Source organism: Anopheles coluzzii, chromosome 3, assembly GCF_943734685.1.
Source record: "Anopheles coluzzii chromosome 3, AcolN3, whole genome shotgun sequence".
Lineage (NCBI taxonomy): Eukaryota > Metazoa > Arthropoda > Insecta > Diptera > Culicidae > Anopheles > Anopheles coluzzii.
In genome coordinates this window covers 77,655,500-77,665,596 of record NC_064671.1, presented here as the reverse complement: position 1 = coordinate 77,665,596, position 10,097 = coordinate 77,655,500, and the positions used below count along the sequence as shown (strand labels likewise).

Here is a 10,097-nt window from a genome sequence, read left to right as displayed (position 1 = left end):
GCCCTTTCTTTGCTATATGAGCAACGCTTCAGCGAATCACCCTGTACTGTTGAGGCCCTTTTTCCCCAAACCCAAGGTGTGTGCGAGCGAGAGTGCGCGCGAATTTGACATTTGCTGCAGCTATCGCACTGTTTGTCAACAAAACGTACTCCTTCGATGTGCTGCAACCGCTGCTGCGTTGCTCGGGATGGCGTCCATCAAGCAGGAAATATCGAACATTTGCCGATTTTGTCTGAACCAGGACGAACAGTATCTCATTCCGATCGTGAAAATGCTGGACGCTTCGCTAACGATCGAGGATGTACAGCGGTTTTCCGGGCTTAAGGTGCGTGTTCCTCGCGACAGTGCTCGGTGGTGCCTCCATGAAGCAACGCTTGCCAGCAAAACCGATCCATTTGCTTTATTTTGCAGATAAGCACCGACGGCGACGTAACGTACACGATGTGCCTGGAGTGTACGAACAGTTTGAAAATTTCGGCCAACTTCCGTAACACCTGCCTGAACAATGATACGCTTTTCCATGAGCTAAGTAACGTGCTGGCGGCCAGTGCCGAGAGTGCTTACGACGACACCGTCGAGTATCTGGAAAGCGAGTTCGATGAGGAGGATGAGGAACAAAAGGTGTACGAAGTGCAGGAACAGCAACCGATGGACGTCTACACGACAGAGCAGTGGACCGGACCGTCCAGCCCAAAGAGCGACCCGGACGCGGACGTGCGGTACGAAGAGGAAGAGTACATCCTAGAGGGCACGGAGGGCATGAGTGTGGGCAACAGTGAGGAGGCGCTGGACCAGCTGGACGATTTCCGCTACTCGGCCAACTACATCGAACTCGGTGAACCGATGTCCGATGATGACGGCGTAGACTACATGCTGCTCGAGCGAGATAGTGAATCTAGAAAACGGGACCGAAAATCGAAACGAGGTAACGAGGTTTGATAGACCGATGTGGCCAGTGACAGTCCCATACAGCTTGTTTTTTTCATCTCCTCCGTGTGTAAATCTACAGATGAGCGAATGCGTGGCAAGCGCAAACTACACCTGTGCGACTGGTGCGGCATATTCGTGAACCATATACCGAGCCATATACTGATCCACCAGGAGGAAGCTACCTACGGCTGCCCGCACTGTCCGGTGCGGATGAAGCAGAAGGGCAATCTGGCGCAACACATCCAAACGGTGCACCTGAAAACGGTTGGCAAGCGGTGTGAAATATGCGGCAAGGGCTTTATCCATCACAAAACCTACCGATACCACATGGTAAGTGAAGATAGTAGGGAATGGAAAGCACAAGTTTGCCATTCCCTCGGTTGGAGCGTGTTTTCGAACTAAAGTCCAACTTCGCTTTGCAATTTCAGCGCATGCATCAGGACGCTGGGGAATCGTTTGAGTGTCAGGTGTGCTCGAAACAATTTGCCCGTTCCTGTGGTTTGGAAGATCATTTTAAAAAGTATCACAGCATAGCAAAAACCTGCTCGAAATGATTCATTCGAGGCGTATGCGAGGTGTGATTTTCTATGCAAATGGACAGAAGGAGCGAAAAAGGGTGGATGCGGAAGAGTGCAAACTACAACAACAGGTCGTTTGATAGAGATATGTTTTTTTTTTAACTCAACCTTAAAAAGAACAGGTACATGTCACTCCATAGGTCCTGTGATGCTCCAACTCGACACGGCTGGGATTGTGGTGGGTCTCATCATGTTTTTTTTCAGTTGCTTTACTCGTTAACAAGATCACGGGAATGTTTCCTAGAGTTGCCCTCGTTTAACTGAAAATTGTGTGGAATTGAAATTCGTCATGATAGCAAAGACGGCCAGAAATTGTACATAGATGCACCTGCATAATTCATACTGTAACTGATTATTTTGTACGTTTTAATAAAGGAAGCATTGTATAATACTATACAATGTATTTTAAGTAATATTTTAATGAATTCAGTATTACTTCAGAATTCAGTAATATCAATGAGTTTAGAGTTGCGTTTCATGAATCTTTCGTTGAGATTCATTCATATTGTGATCTTCAGTGAATAGTGATGCGAATCTCTAGTTGATCATGAAAGATTAATGAATCTCTAAATATTCATGACTCTCCAAGAATTAATAAATCTCCTAAGGTTCATGAATCTATAAGACTAATAAATCCTAATAATAAAACTAATAAATAAATTCTATGATTCCTGGGAGATTTATGAATCTCTTGAAATTAATGAATCCCTATAGATTCGTTAATCTTTCGAGATATAAGAATCTTTCGAGATTCATGGATCTTACGAGATTCGTGGATCTTTCGAGATTCAAGAATCTTTCGAGATTCATAAATCTGTCGTGATTTATGACTCTTTCTAACCGAGATTCAGATTCATTGCATCATTCCAAAGATTCATTCAGATACATGAATCTGAATCAGATTTACCCAACACTAAATGAGTTTCGCTTGAATTCCTTCATTGTTGCTATACCACAAATCGGTTCGTTATCGTATCGAGGAAGGGTCAAGGGTCTCGGAATAGTTCCTGGACGGAACGAAGTTAGTATAGATTTTGAATTGGATGACTACATGATAGGACACGAATCAGTTAATGTACCTCTGCTCGCTTGATATTTTTTCCAGCAACGGTATGGTTTTCCAACATTTGATCTACATACAGAAAATGGAAAAGGAGAACCAATGATTGCACATCACACAACCTCATACATCTTGATCTATGTTGACCTTGTCGGATTTTGACAATCGTTCCATCGACTTTGTTTATCAACACAACCTGTTTCCGGTTCTGAATGGCGATCGTTCCACAAGAATTATCATCTATCTGTCGGTTTTGTTTGTGCCAGGAGGAGAAACAGTTGCTTCTGATAGCAAAAACGATATGCTCTTCCCTGACGATCGAAGATGTACGACGATTCACTGGCATACCGGTAAGAAAAACAATTTTTAAGGAATTGCCGGGCGGTTTACTAGTGACCGCGGTTTCGATATCCTTTGAAACAAGTTCCTCATCCATCCGGACCCTCGTGCAAATAGATTCAATTAGTTCATATTAATTGGAAAAAGAAAATAAACAAACACTTCGCCATGTGCATTGCATAGAAATCTTTCATTGCAGATTCTTCCCGACGATGTGTTGCGTTGCGCGATATGTTTTGAATGCTTGGGCAGTCTGAAAAAGTCTACCGACTTCCGGTACGCATGCATTCGCAATGATGCCACCTTTAGTCGGCTGTGCGTTGGGCCATCCTCTGTTGACAAAAAAGATCCGACCAATCTCAAATACAATCCAATGGTGCTGCCTGATGCCGATCCGTTGGAGTTGAAATTTGATATGCTCACCGATGAACTCGTTGAAACTAAACTGTATGACGAAGACACAAGCGTACAGATAATTGCCAATCAAGTTGCCAGAGAAACAGTCTCCTGCGAAGAGGTCGCGGAAGCAGAAGAGTACAACGCGCCCTACTCAGCCAACTACATCGAGCTTGGAGAACCTTTCTCCGATGATACTGATACTGACGAACCGAAACGGAAGGGGAAACCACGACGAAGAAAAGCAGACTTGAATGGCACCCGGTCAGACGCCACCAAGCAGCCCAGTCGGACGCCAACGATACTAGAGAATGAAAGTGACCCATCTTTGAAACCCAAGGCCCCGAAGCACAAGAAAGTGCTCTGCTACGTGTGTGGCATCTGGATTACAAATATCGATGGGCATATCGCTAGCCACAACAAGCAGGCTAACTTTGCATGTCCGCACTGTCCTGTGAAGATGATCAACAAGTGCAATTTGATGCGCCACGTTAAACAGGTGCACGAGAAGAGGATAATCATGTATTGCGAACTGTGTGGGAAAGGGTTTACCCATAAGAATAATTACGTTTCGCACATGGTAAGCGTCTCCTGTGATGTACTAGCCTTTCGCGTGTACATTAACATTCACAGCACAAACTCCCATCTTGCTGTTGTTGCAGCGCTCGCAGCATAACATCGGCAGAACCTACGACTGCAGTGTGTGCTTCGTCAAATTCAGACATCAAGGTGCACTGCGAAACCATTTTCGAAGCGTTCATCTCAACGAGACGTTTCCTTGCGCTACCTGTGGCATGGTGTTTCGCACTCCGTAAGAATCGCAGCTTTGCAATCTGCACAATGAGAAAACCAGCCCGTATATTCACTACATCTTTCGATTACTTCCAGCGAGAGACTGAAAAGACATCAGCCGGTCCACTCGACGGAGCAACCGTACGTGTGCCGACAATGTCCGAAGCGGTTTAAGTATCGCTATGCTAGGACAATACATGAGATTACCCATACGGGCGTTATTTTTCGCTGCAGACACTGCGACAAATCCTATCGGTACAAGGCCCAGCTCAACGTGCATCTAAGGAAAACGCATCCGGATAGCGAATCAGACAGTACTGCACCGTTAGAACGAGCGACCACCAAAGAGACGGAGCAAACAACGGATACTCAAGCGTAGATTTAAGATGAGAGTCCTCGCCCCGGGAAGAATATGAGTAGGAGTATTAATCATTTCCAAGGGGAGTACGTTAAATCAGAAGTCCTCTACGATTACCAAAGCAAACCCAAAGCTACTTGAGCGGGGAGAATGATAATGAAAAGGAAGTTGATTGTTGCGTCCACTGTTACAACACATTGTTCCCATCATCTCTCCTTTTTTAACCATTTTTATAGAGATTTTGGGCGTAGTCATTCGCCTCAAGCACAAATCAGTTAATTTTTAAATTTCCGAACGAACGATTTTCAGAACCACCCTGTGCCTTGCTTCGCTGTCACTGTTTTGTTATGACAATTTTCCTTCCCTGGCATTGTTTATCCACCTATCCAGCAAGTGAAAACACGGACGACACCGGACCGGATAGTAAAATGTTTCCCATTTGTCGGTTTTGTCTGTGCGATAATGAAACCCGCCTCGATCTAATCGCAACCTCACTGGACGGATCTCTTACGATAGAAAGTGTGGAACGCTTTACAGGCATCCAGGTAACAGGGGCAGCGTGGGGCGCGTTGTTTGACTTCCAACCACTAACACACGGTCCCAACGTTTCGCAGCTACACCACGAAGAACATGGCTCATACGCGCTGTGCCGGGATTGTGCCGAAAAATTAAAACAATCCGTCGCCTTTCGAGACAACTGCCTAGCCAATAGTGCGCTTTTCGAGCAGCTGTACAGTAGTAGCATTATATACGGGCAGGAGGAAGAACCTCCCGACGAAACACTGCCAACAGCAGCATCGAGCGTAAAGGTAGAACAATTAGAAATTGAAATAGTGTGCGAAAAGCCAACGAAATTAACCGAGGATGGGCCGGAATGGCAGTACAGTGTCGAAGAGTTTTCACACGATTCGCCACACTCGGCTGATGGCTATTGTTCGGAAAATTGTATCGCACAGGACCAAATAAAGTCGGAGGCCGAACGAGATAACGATACTGACGCAAGCCTAACCCTTCCACCTAGTACTGGCAAACCATTGAAGCGGCCGAAATTGAAACGAAAAGCGACGAACATGGCAACGGTGGATGACGGAAGCAACGCCGCCCCCGCGCACAGAAACCGGCCAAAGCAGCTCTGCCCGACGTGTGGCAAGCTGGTAAACAATCTGACGTTGCACCGTGCCTGCCACGCGACGGCAACGAAATACGCTTGTCCGCACTGTCCGACGCGAATGAAGGACCCGGCTAACCTGATGCGTCACGTGCAGGCGGTGCACTTGAAGAAGGTGGTCAAATCCTGCGAACTGTGCGGCCAGGGGTTTACACACAAAAACATCTACACCTCGCACATGGTAAGTAGGAGCAGATGGAGTTTTTATACGTTATGTGCTAATGCTTCACGCTTTTTTTACTACAGCGCGCTAAGCATGGAATTGGAGAATCGTACAGGTGCGACGTGTGCGGTAATGTGTTCCGGCATCCGAACGGTTTGCGGGACCACATAAAGCGGTTTCATCTGACCGACAGCAACTATGACTGCCCCACGTGCGGAAAGAGTTTTAAAACCAGGTAAGCTAAACGGTGCGATGCGCAGAGGAGCCCGGCGTTCTGGCACTGGCCTACGGATACATTGGCCCAGGAAGAAGTAGCACAAACTGCGATTCATGTTTATATTCCACCTTCCCTTCCAGCCAATCGTTAAAATTGCACGCTAATGTGCATACAACGCAAAAACCGTACACGTGTCTGCACTGTCCCAAGAAGTTCAAAAGCCGAACCGCCAAAGCGGCACATCAGCTAACGCACAGCGGCGTCACGTTTGGCTGTACGTTCTGCGATAAGTCGTACAAGTACAAGGTGCAGCTCAATGCACACATGAAGAAGAGCCACGATGCGAGTATTACCGAGACCAGAAATGATAGTGATGATTTCTCCAAGATGTTAAGCAACTGTTACGATACTTTCTACAAAATTGCGTGATCGGATCTCTATACCGTGATGAGGTATATGTAAGAAAGTAGGTTGGTGTATGAAAAATGGAGAATATCAAGTGGACATTACAGTAAAAATTTAAAGAGCTGAATGAGACCAAATGATTTATATTTTTTAAAAGTAATAAAAGCAATTACTCCAAAATTTCAAACCTGCTGGCACGTATACATACACGTGAATGTACAGTCTGTTCCCGAGTAACGCGGTTTCGGAGATACGCGATTTTCTAAATTTTACAGATCAAATGTCAAATCAGTACAATTTGCATCAGTAATTGTCCAATGCAGTATACATTGTAGTAGTGGGAGCTCCGAATCGGACCTACTCGATTCCGATTTCATGTTCGGAATCAATGCCGGAACCGATTCCGATTCCGGAGTCAATTCCGGGGCCTATTCCGGAGTTGACTTCGGGGTCGGAATCGGCTTCGGAAACCTAATTGACCTGGGAATCGCAATTTGCTCCGGTAACGGAATCAGGATTGACTCCCGAGTTGGAATCAGCTCCGGAATGAGAATCCGTTCTTGAATTGAAATAGGAAGTTTCAGAAGCGAAATCAGTCCGAAAATCTCCATGAGAATAGATTATTTACAAGTAAATTTTGATTCTTTGCAGCTATCAGTTAGTGATGGGTAATCCGGAGCAAAGTCATGGATCAACTCCGACTCCGGTACGCAACATATTGATCCGACTCATGTTTTAATCCGGATCATAACCGGATTCGACTCCGGATCAGTTCGGATCAGTCTGGATCAGTTCGGATCAGTCTGGATCAGTCCGGATCAGTCCGGATCAGTCAGTATGACTCCGAATGGAACATGATGAGTCTGAACGAGTCCGGTAGAGTCCTAGCGAGTAGTTTCGGTTGACGTTGCAATTGCTTATTCCCAAAATGACTGTTCATTATTTTACAGACAATTTTTGATGAGTGTGTTATCTTTCAAGTAAAGCATCGAATATGTACGATTCAGTATAACAATTTTCTTTAAGTTTAAAATATTTCCGTCTTGCAATAATATTGACCTTTTCCGTCAGATAAAAAAAAAACCTATTGGATTGATCCGGACTGCTCTGGATTCGGAGTCGATGAATCGGGAGTTTTTTTTTTCTCGTGCACTCTCCCCCCTCCCCACACCTTCCCTTCGCTAAAACAGCCCGGAGTAGCTCCGAGTCCAACTCCGTTAAGTTCCGGAGTCGGAACGATCCGATTCCGGCATAAAAATTATATTTACCCATCGATACAACTATCAATACGTAGCATCATTGAACATTCTTATGGAGATGTCGAAACTGACTCGTTTCGAAGACGATTTTGATGTAGGAGCCAATACCAGTTCCAACTCCAATTTCGATTCCGGAACCAACTCCGGAGCTGATTCCGGAACCAATGCCGGAGCCGCATCCGGAACCAATTCTGGAGATGGTTCCGGAATCGATTCCAGATCTAAACATCGGAGCCAGCCAGAATCGATTCCGACGAAAACTTCATTTTTCCCATCACATATAAATTAAACAATTTAACGTTAAAAAATTTAATCCGCTTAAAAGCCATAAATATGTGAGTTTTGTACACTAACCGTATCAAATAAATGATAGGGTGTATAAAAGTAGCAATAACGCATAAAGCGCGTATCGCGGGTACATACTGTATATGTGTTTGTGTGTGTGCTCTTCTCTGATGTTTGACATTTGTCGATGGCGCGGCTTGTTTACCAACAAAACCCAAAGGCGCTGCCGGTTCACAATGGCCCGCTCCGCCGGTGCGCAAACGATGCTAAGCGTTTGTCGATTTTGTTTGTGCCAGGAGGAAGATAGCTTAGTTCCCATGGATGAGGTACTAGCGTGCCTGCTTACCCTTGAGGATGTAGTGCGATTCACGGGCATTCAGGTAAGCGACGCATACTGTGCTAATCCCTTTGCCGAAGTAAGGCAAACTCTAAAACCCTTTTTTTTTGGCTGGTTTTGTAGATTACTGAGAACAATAAAGCATCCTACGCGATGTGCGTGATGTGTACGGATAAATTGAAAGCGTCGAGCATCTTCCGGAGCACCTGTCTGAGCAATGATGCTTACTTTAACGAGATTAGTGCTGCATTGGCCGTTAGTGCTGAGGAAGCGCCCCGTGAAGCAACCAGAACATTGGACAGCTCGATGGATTTCGATGCTTCTGGCGAGGGCGGCACCACCAAACCACAGGTTATTAAGAAAGCTAACGAACAGCGGAGGAGTGCACCGGTAGAGAAGCTTTCCATCCAGCCCGTCATCAAACGGAAAGAGACGGTAGAAGAGAACGAACCTGCCTACTGCAGCAACTACATCGAGCCGGGTGAAATACTACCGTCCGAGGAAGAGTATGGGGAGATAGATTGTGACGACAGTTTGAGCAACACGGTTGTACCGGCCGAACGAGAGAAACCATCACACAGGCAGGATATGCGCCAAACGCAACATCACAGCCAACAGCGTCCCACGTGTAGCCGCACGGTGGTAGAAGCGCAACGGCTCGAGCAAAAGGGCAAACCCACGTCCCCTCGTCCACCCCGTCCGGAGAAGATGAAGACTAAAGGCAGCGCGCAGCAACACAGCGGTGCCATGGTACATGATAACATGTTCAAAACAACGTGCAACATCTGCGGCAAACGCTTCGAACATCTCAAAACGTACCAGTACCACATGGTAAGTAGAAGGATTTACAGACAAATTTGTTTTGTTTAACTTTTTTTTATACATTGCCGTTTTGTTTTCCTCGTTCGTTTTGCCAGCAAGTACACCAACAAATTGGAAGGTCGTTCAAATGTAGAGTGTGCTCCAGGGTGTTCAGTCGCTCGATCGGGTTGGCGGAACATATAAGAAAATTTCATCGAATAGAAAACAAGTTCAACAGGCTGACACCCCAAAATACCACCAGCTGCAAAGGCGTGCCGCTTCGGACGGTCGCAAACGCTGCCAAAGCGACAGTGACAGGGCCGGCCAAAGATGCAATTACGGTTAGCGCAAAAATGGCCGAAAGAAAGCGAAACGCGAACGACAGTATTTCGTAGCATATTTAGCATAATTGGACAGCGCACTGTGAACAGTGTGGCTGTGCTGCAACGGGTTTAGTTGCCGTTGAGAAAGATCTCTGGTACAATCACACGTGCTTGCGTGCATGTACGATAAAGGACCTTACATGCGTTTCACTACAAATTACACTGCATGTTGTGGGCAGCCGTGCCGACCCCTGGACTTGCCGTGGCAGTTGCGCTGCCACCGGTCAACGTCCAGGAGGACGACAGTGTACACACACACTGTCGCACACACTAAGCAGCGCAAGGCTTAGTGTGTGCCGAGCGCCGCACAACGAGAGTGTGTTGGCGAGCCTATCGAGCAGGAGCTCTCGACAGGGGCGCTCGGTGCGGCTGGTGCGCGGCCACCGCAATTGTACGTTTTAAAGTATTGTACGTTTTTATTATTATTTATTATGTAAAGTTTTAATATGTGTAAATAAAATAATAAGTGCAAAGAGCAGTTTATAACACTGCATAAGGATAATGATATAAAATGAAATTCAAAGAATTTACTTACTGGATAGATCACTAGTTCCGGGGAAAAAACTGGGAGAAATAGTATATAGAGATAGTTTAAAAACTTTTGCAACCGCTAAAAACGGTCGTTA

At 45.9% G+C, this 10,097-nt stretch overlaps 4 protein-coding genes across 6 annotated transcripts; all 4 read left to right on the top strand.

Moving 5' to 3' along the window:
* The first annotated feature begins 97 nt into the window (after nucleotides 1–97).
* Nucleotides 98–1,929, top strand: LOC120955771 (zinc finger imprinted 3-like). Its single transcript, XM_040376904.2, has 4 exons — nucleotides 98–325; nucleotides 412–925; nucleotides 1,010–1,260; nucleotides 1,359–1,929. The coding sequence occupies exons 1-4, from the start codon at nucleotides 188–190 to the stop codon at nucleotides 1,482–1,484; spliced, it is 1,029 nt and encodes a 342-aa protein (XP_040232838.1). The 5' UTR covers nucleotides 98–187; the 3' UTR covers nucleotides 1,485–1,929.
* Nucleotides 1,930–2,748: 819 nt separating this feature from the next.
* Nucleotides 2,749–4,724, top strand: LOC120955765 (zinc finger protein 37-like). Of its 3 annotated transcripts, XM_040376896.2 has the most exons (5): nucleotides 2,749–2,918; nucleotides 3,107–3,883; nucleotides 3,966–4,114; nucleotides 4,192–4,236; nucleotides 4,330–4,724. In XM_040376896.2, exons 1-5 carry the CDS (start codon nucleotides 2,781–2,783, stop codon nucleotides 4,472–4,474), a joined length of 1,254 nt encoding a protein of 417 aa, XP_040232830.2. In that variant the 5' UTR covers nucleotides 2,749–2,780; the 3' UTR covers nucleotides 4,475–4,724. The 3 variants fall into 3 exon arrangements, with proteins under 3 accessions (XP_040232830.2, XP_040232829.2, XP_040232832.2); XM_040376895.2 differs by having other exon boundaries at nucleotides 4,192–4,724; XM_040376898.2 differs by having other exon boundaries at nucleotides 2,788–2,918; nucleotides 3,091–3,883; nucleotides 4,192–4,724.
* Nucleotides 4,725–4,800: 76 nt separating this feature from the next.
* LOC120955766 (zinc finger protein 32-like) lies at nucleotides 4,801–6,605 on the top strand. The gene is made up of 4 exons (XM_040376899.2): nucleotides 4,801–4,998; nucleotides 5,068–5,802; nucleotides 5,868–6,019; nucleotides 6,142–6,605. The coding sequence occupies exons 1-4, from the start codon at nucleotides 4,801–4,803 to the stop codon at nucleotides 6,428–6,430; spliced, it is 1,374 nt and encodes a 457-aa protein (XP_040232833.2). The 3' UTR covers nucleotides 6,431–6,605.
* Nucleotides 6,606–8,039: 1,434 nt separating this feature from the next.
* Nucleotides 8,040–9,934, top strand: LOC120955768 (uncharacterized). The gene is made up of 3 exons (XM_040376901.2): nucleotides 8,040–8,330; nucleotides 8,411–9,118; nucleotides 9,205–9,934. Exons 1-3 carry the CDS (start codon nucleotides 8,094–8,096, stop codon nucleotides 9,481–9,483), a joined length of 1,224 nt encoding a protein of 407 aa, XP_040232835.2. The 5' UTR covers nucleotides 8,040–8,093; the 3' UTR covers nucleotides 9,484–9,934.
* The last annotated feature ends 163 nt before the right edge of the window (nucleotides 9,935–10,097 follow it).

What these genes read in the sequence shown, in the direction of transcription:
- LOC120955771 (XM_040376904.2), top strand. Translation starts at nt 188, where the DNA reads ATGGCGTCCATCAAGCAGGAAATATCGAACATTTGCCGATTTTGTCTG. An exon ending in GGACCGAAAATCGAAACGAG is followed by an intron (nt 926 to 1,009) that starts GTAACGAGGTTT and finishes GTAAATCTACAG; the next exon opens with ATGAGCGAATGCGTGGCAAG. An exon ending in AAACCTACCGATACCACATG is followed by an intron (nt 1,261 to 1,358) that starts GTAAGTGAAGAT and finishes TTGCAATTTCAG; the next exon opens with CGCATGCATCAGGACGCTGG.
- LOC120955765 (XM_040376895.2), top strand. Translation starts at nt 2,781, where the DNA reads ATGGCGATCGTTCCACAAGAATTATCATCTATCTGTCGGTTTTGTTTG. An exon ending in GACGATTCACTGGCATACCG is followed by an intron (nt 2,919 to 3,106) that starts GTAAGAAAAACA and finishes CTTTCATTGCAG; the next exon opens with ATTCTTCCCGACGATGTGTT. An exon ending in GGCATGGTGTTTCGCACTCC is followed by an intron (nt 4,115 to 4,191) that starts GTAAGAATCGCA and finishes GATTACTTCCAG; the next exon opens with CGAGAGACTGAAAAGACATC.
- LOC120955766 (XM_040376899.2), top strand. Translation starts at nt 4,801, where the DNA reads ATGACAATTTTCCTTCCCTGGCATTGTTTATCCACCTATCCAGCAAGT. An exon ending in AACGCTTTACAGGCATCCAG is followed by an intron (nt 4,999 to 5,067) that starts GTAACAGGGGCA and finishes AACGTTTCGCAG; the next exon opens with CTACACCACGAAGAACATGG. An exon ending in ACATCTACACCTCGCACATG is followed by an intron (nt 5,803 to 5,867) that starts GTAAGTAGGAGC and finishes TTTTTACTACAG; the next exon opens with CGCGCTAAGCATGGAATTGG.
- LOC120955768 (XM_040376901.2), top strand. Translation starts at nt 8,094, where the DNA reads ATGTGTTTGTGTGTGTGCTCTTCTCTGATGTTTGACATTTGTCGATGG. An exon ending in TGCGATTCACGGGCATTCAG is followed by an intron (nt 8,331 to 8,410) that starts GTAAGCGACGCA and finishes CTGGTTTTGTAG; the next exon opens with ATTACTGAGAACAATAAAGC. An exon ending in AAACGTACCAGTACCACATG is followed by an intron (nt 9,119 to 9,204) that starts GTAAGTAGAAGG and finishes TCGTTTTGCCAG; the next exon opens with CAAGTACACCAACAAATTGG.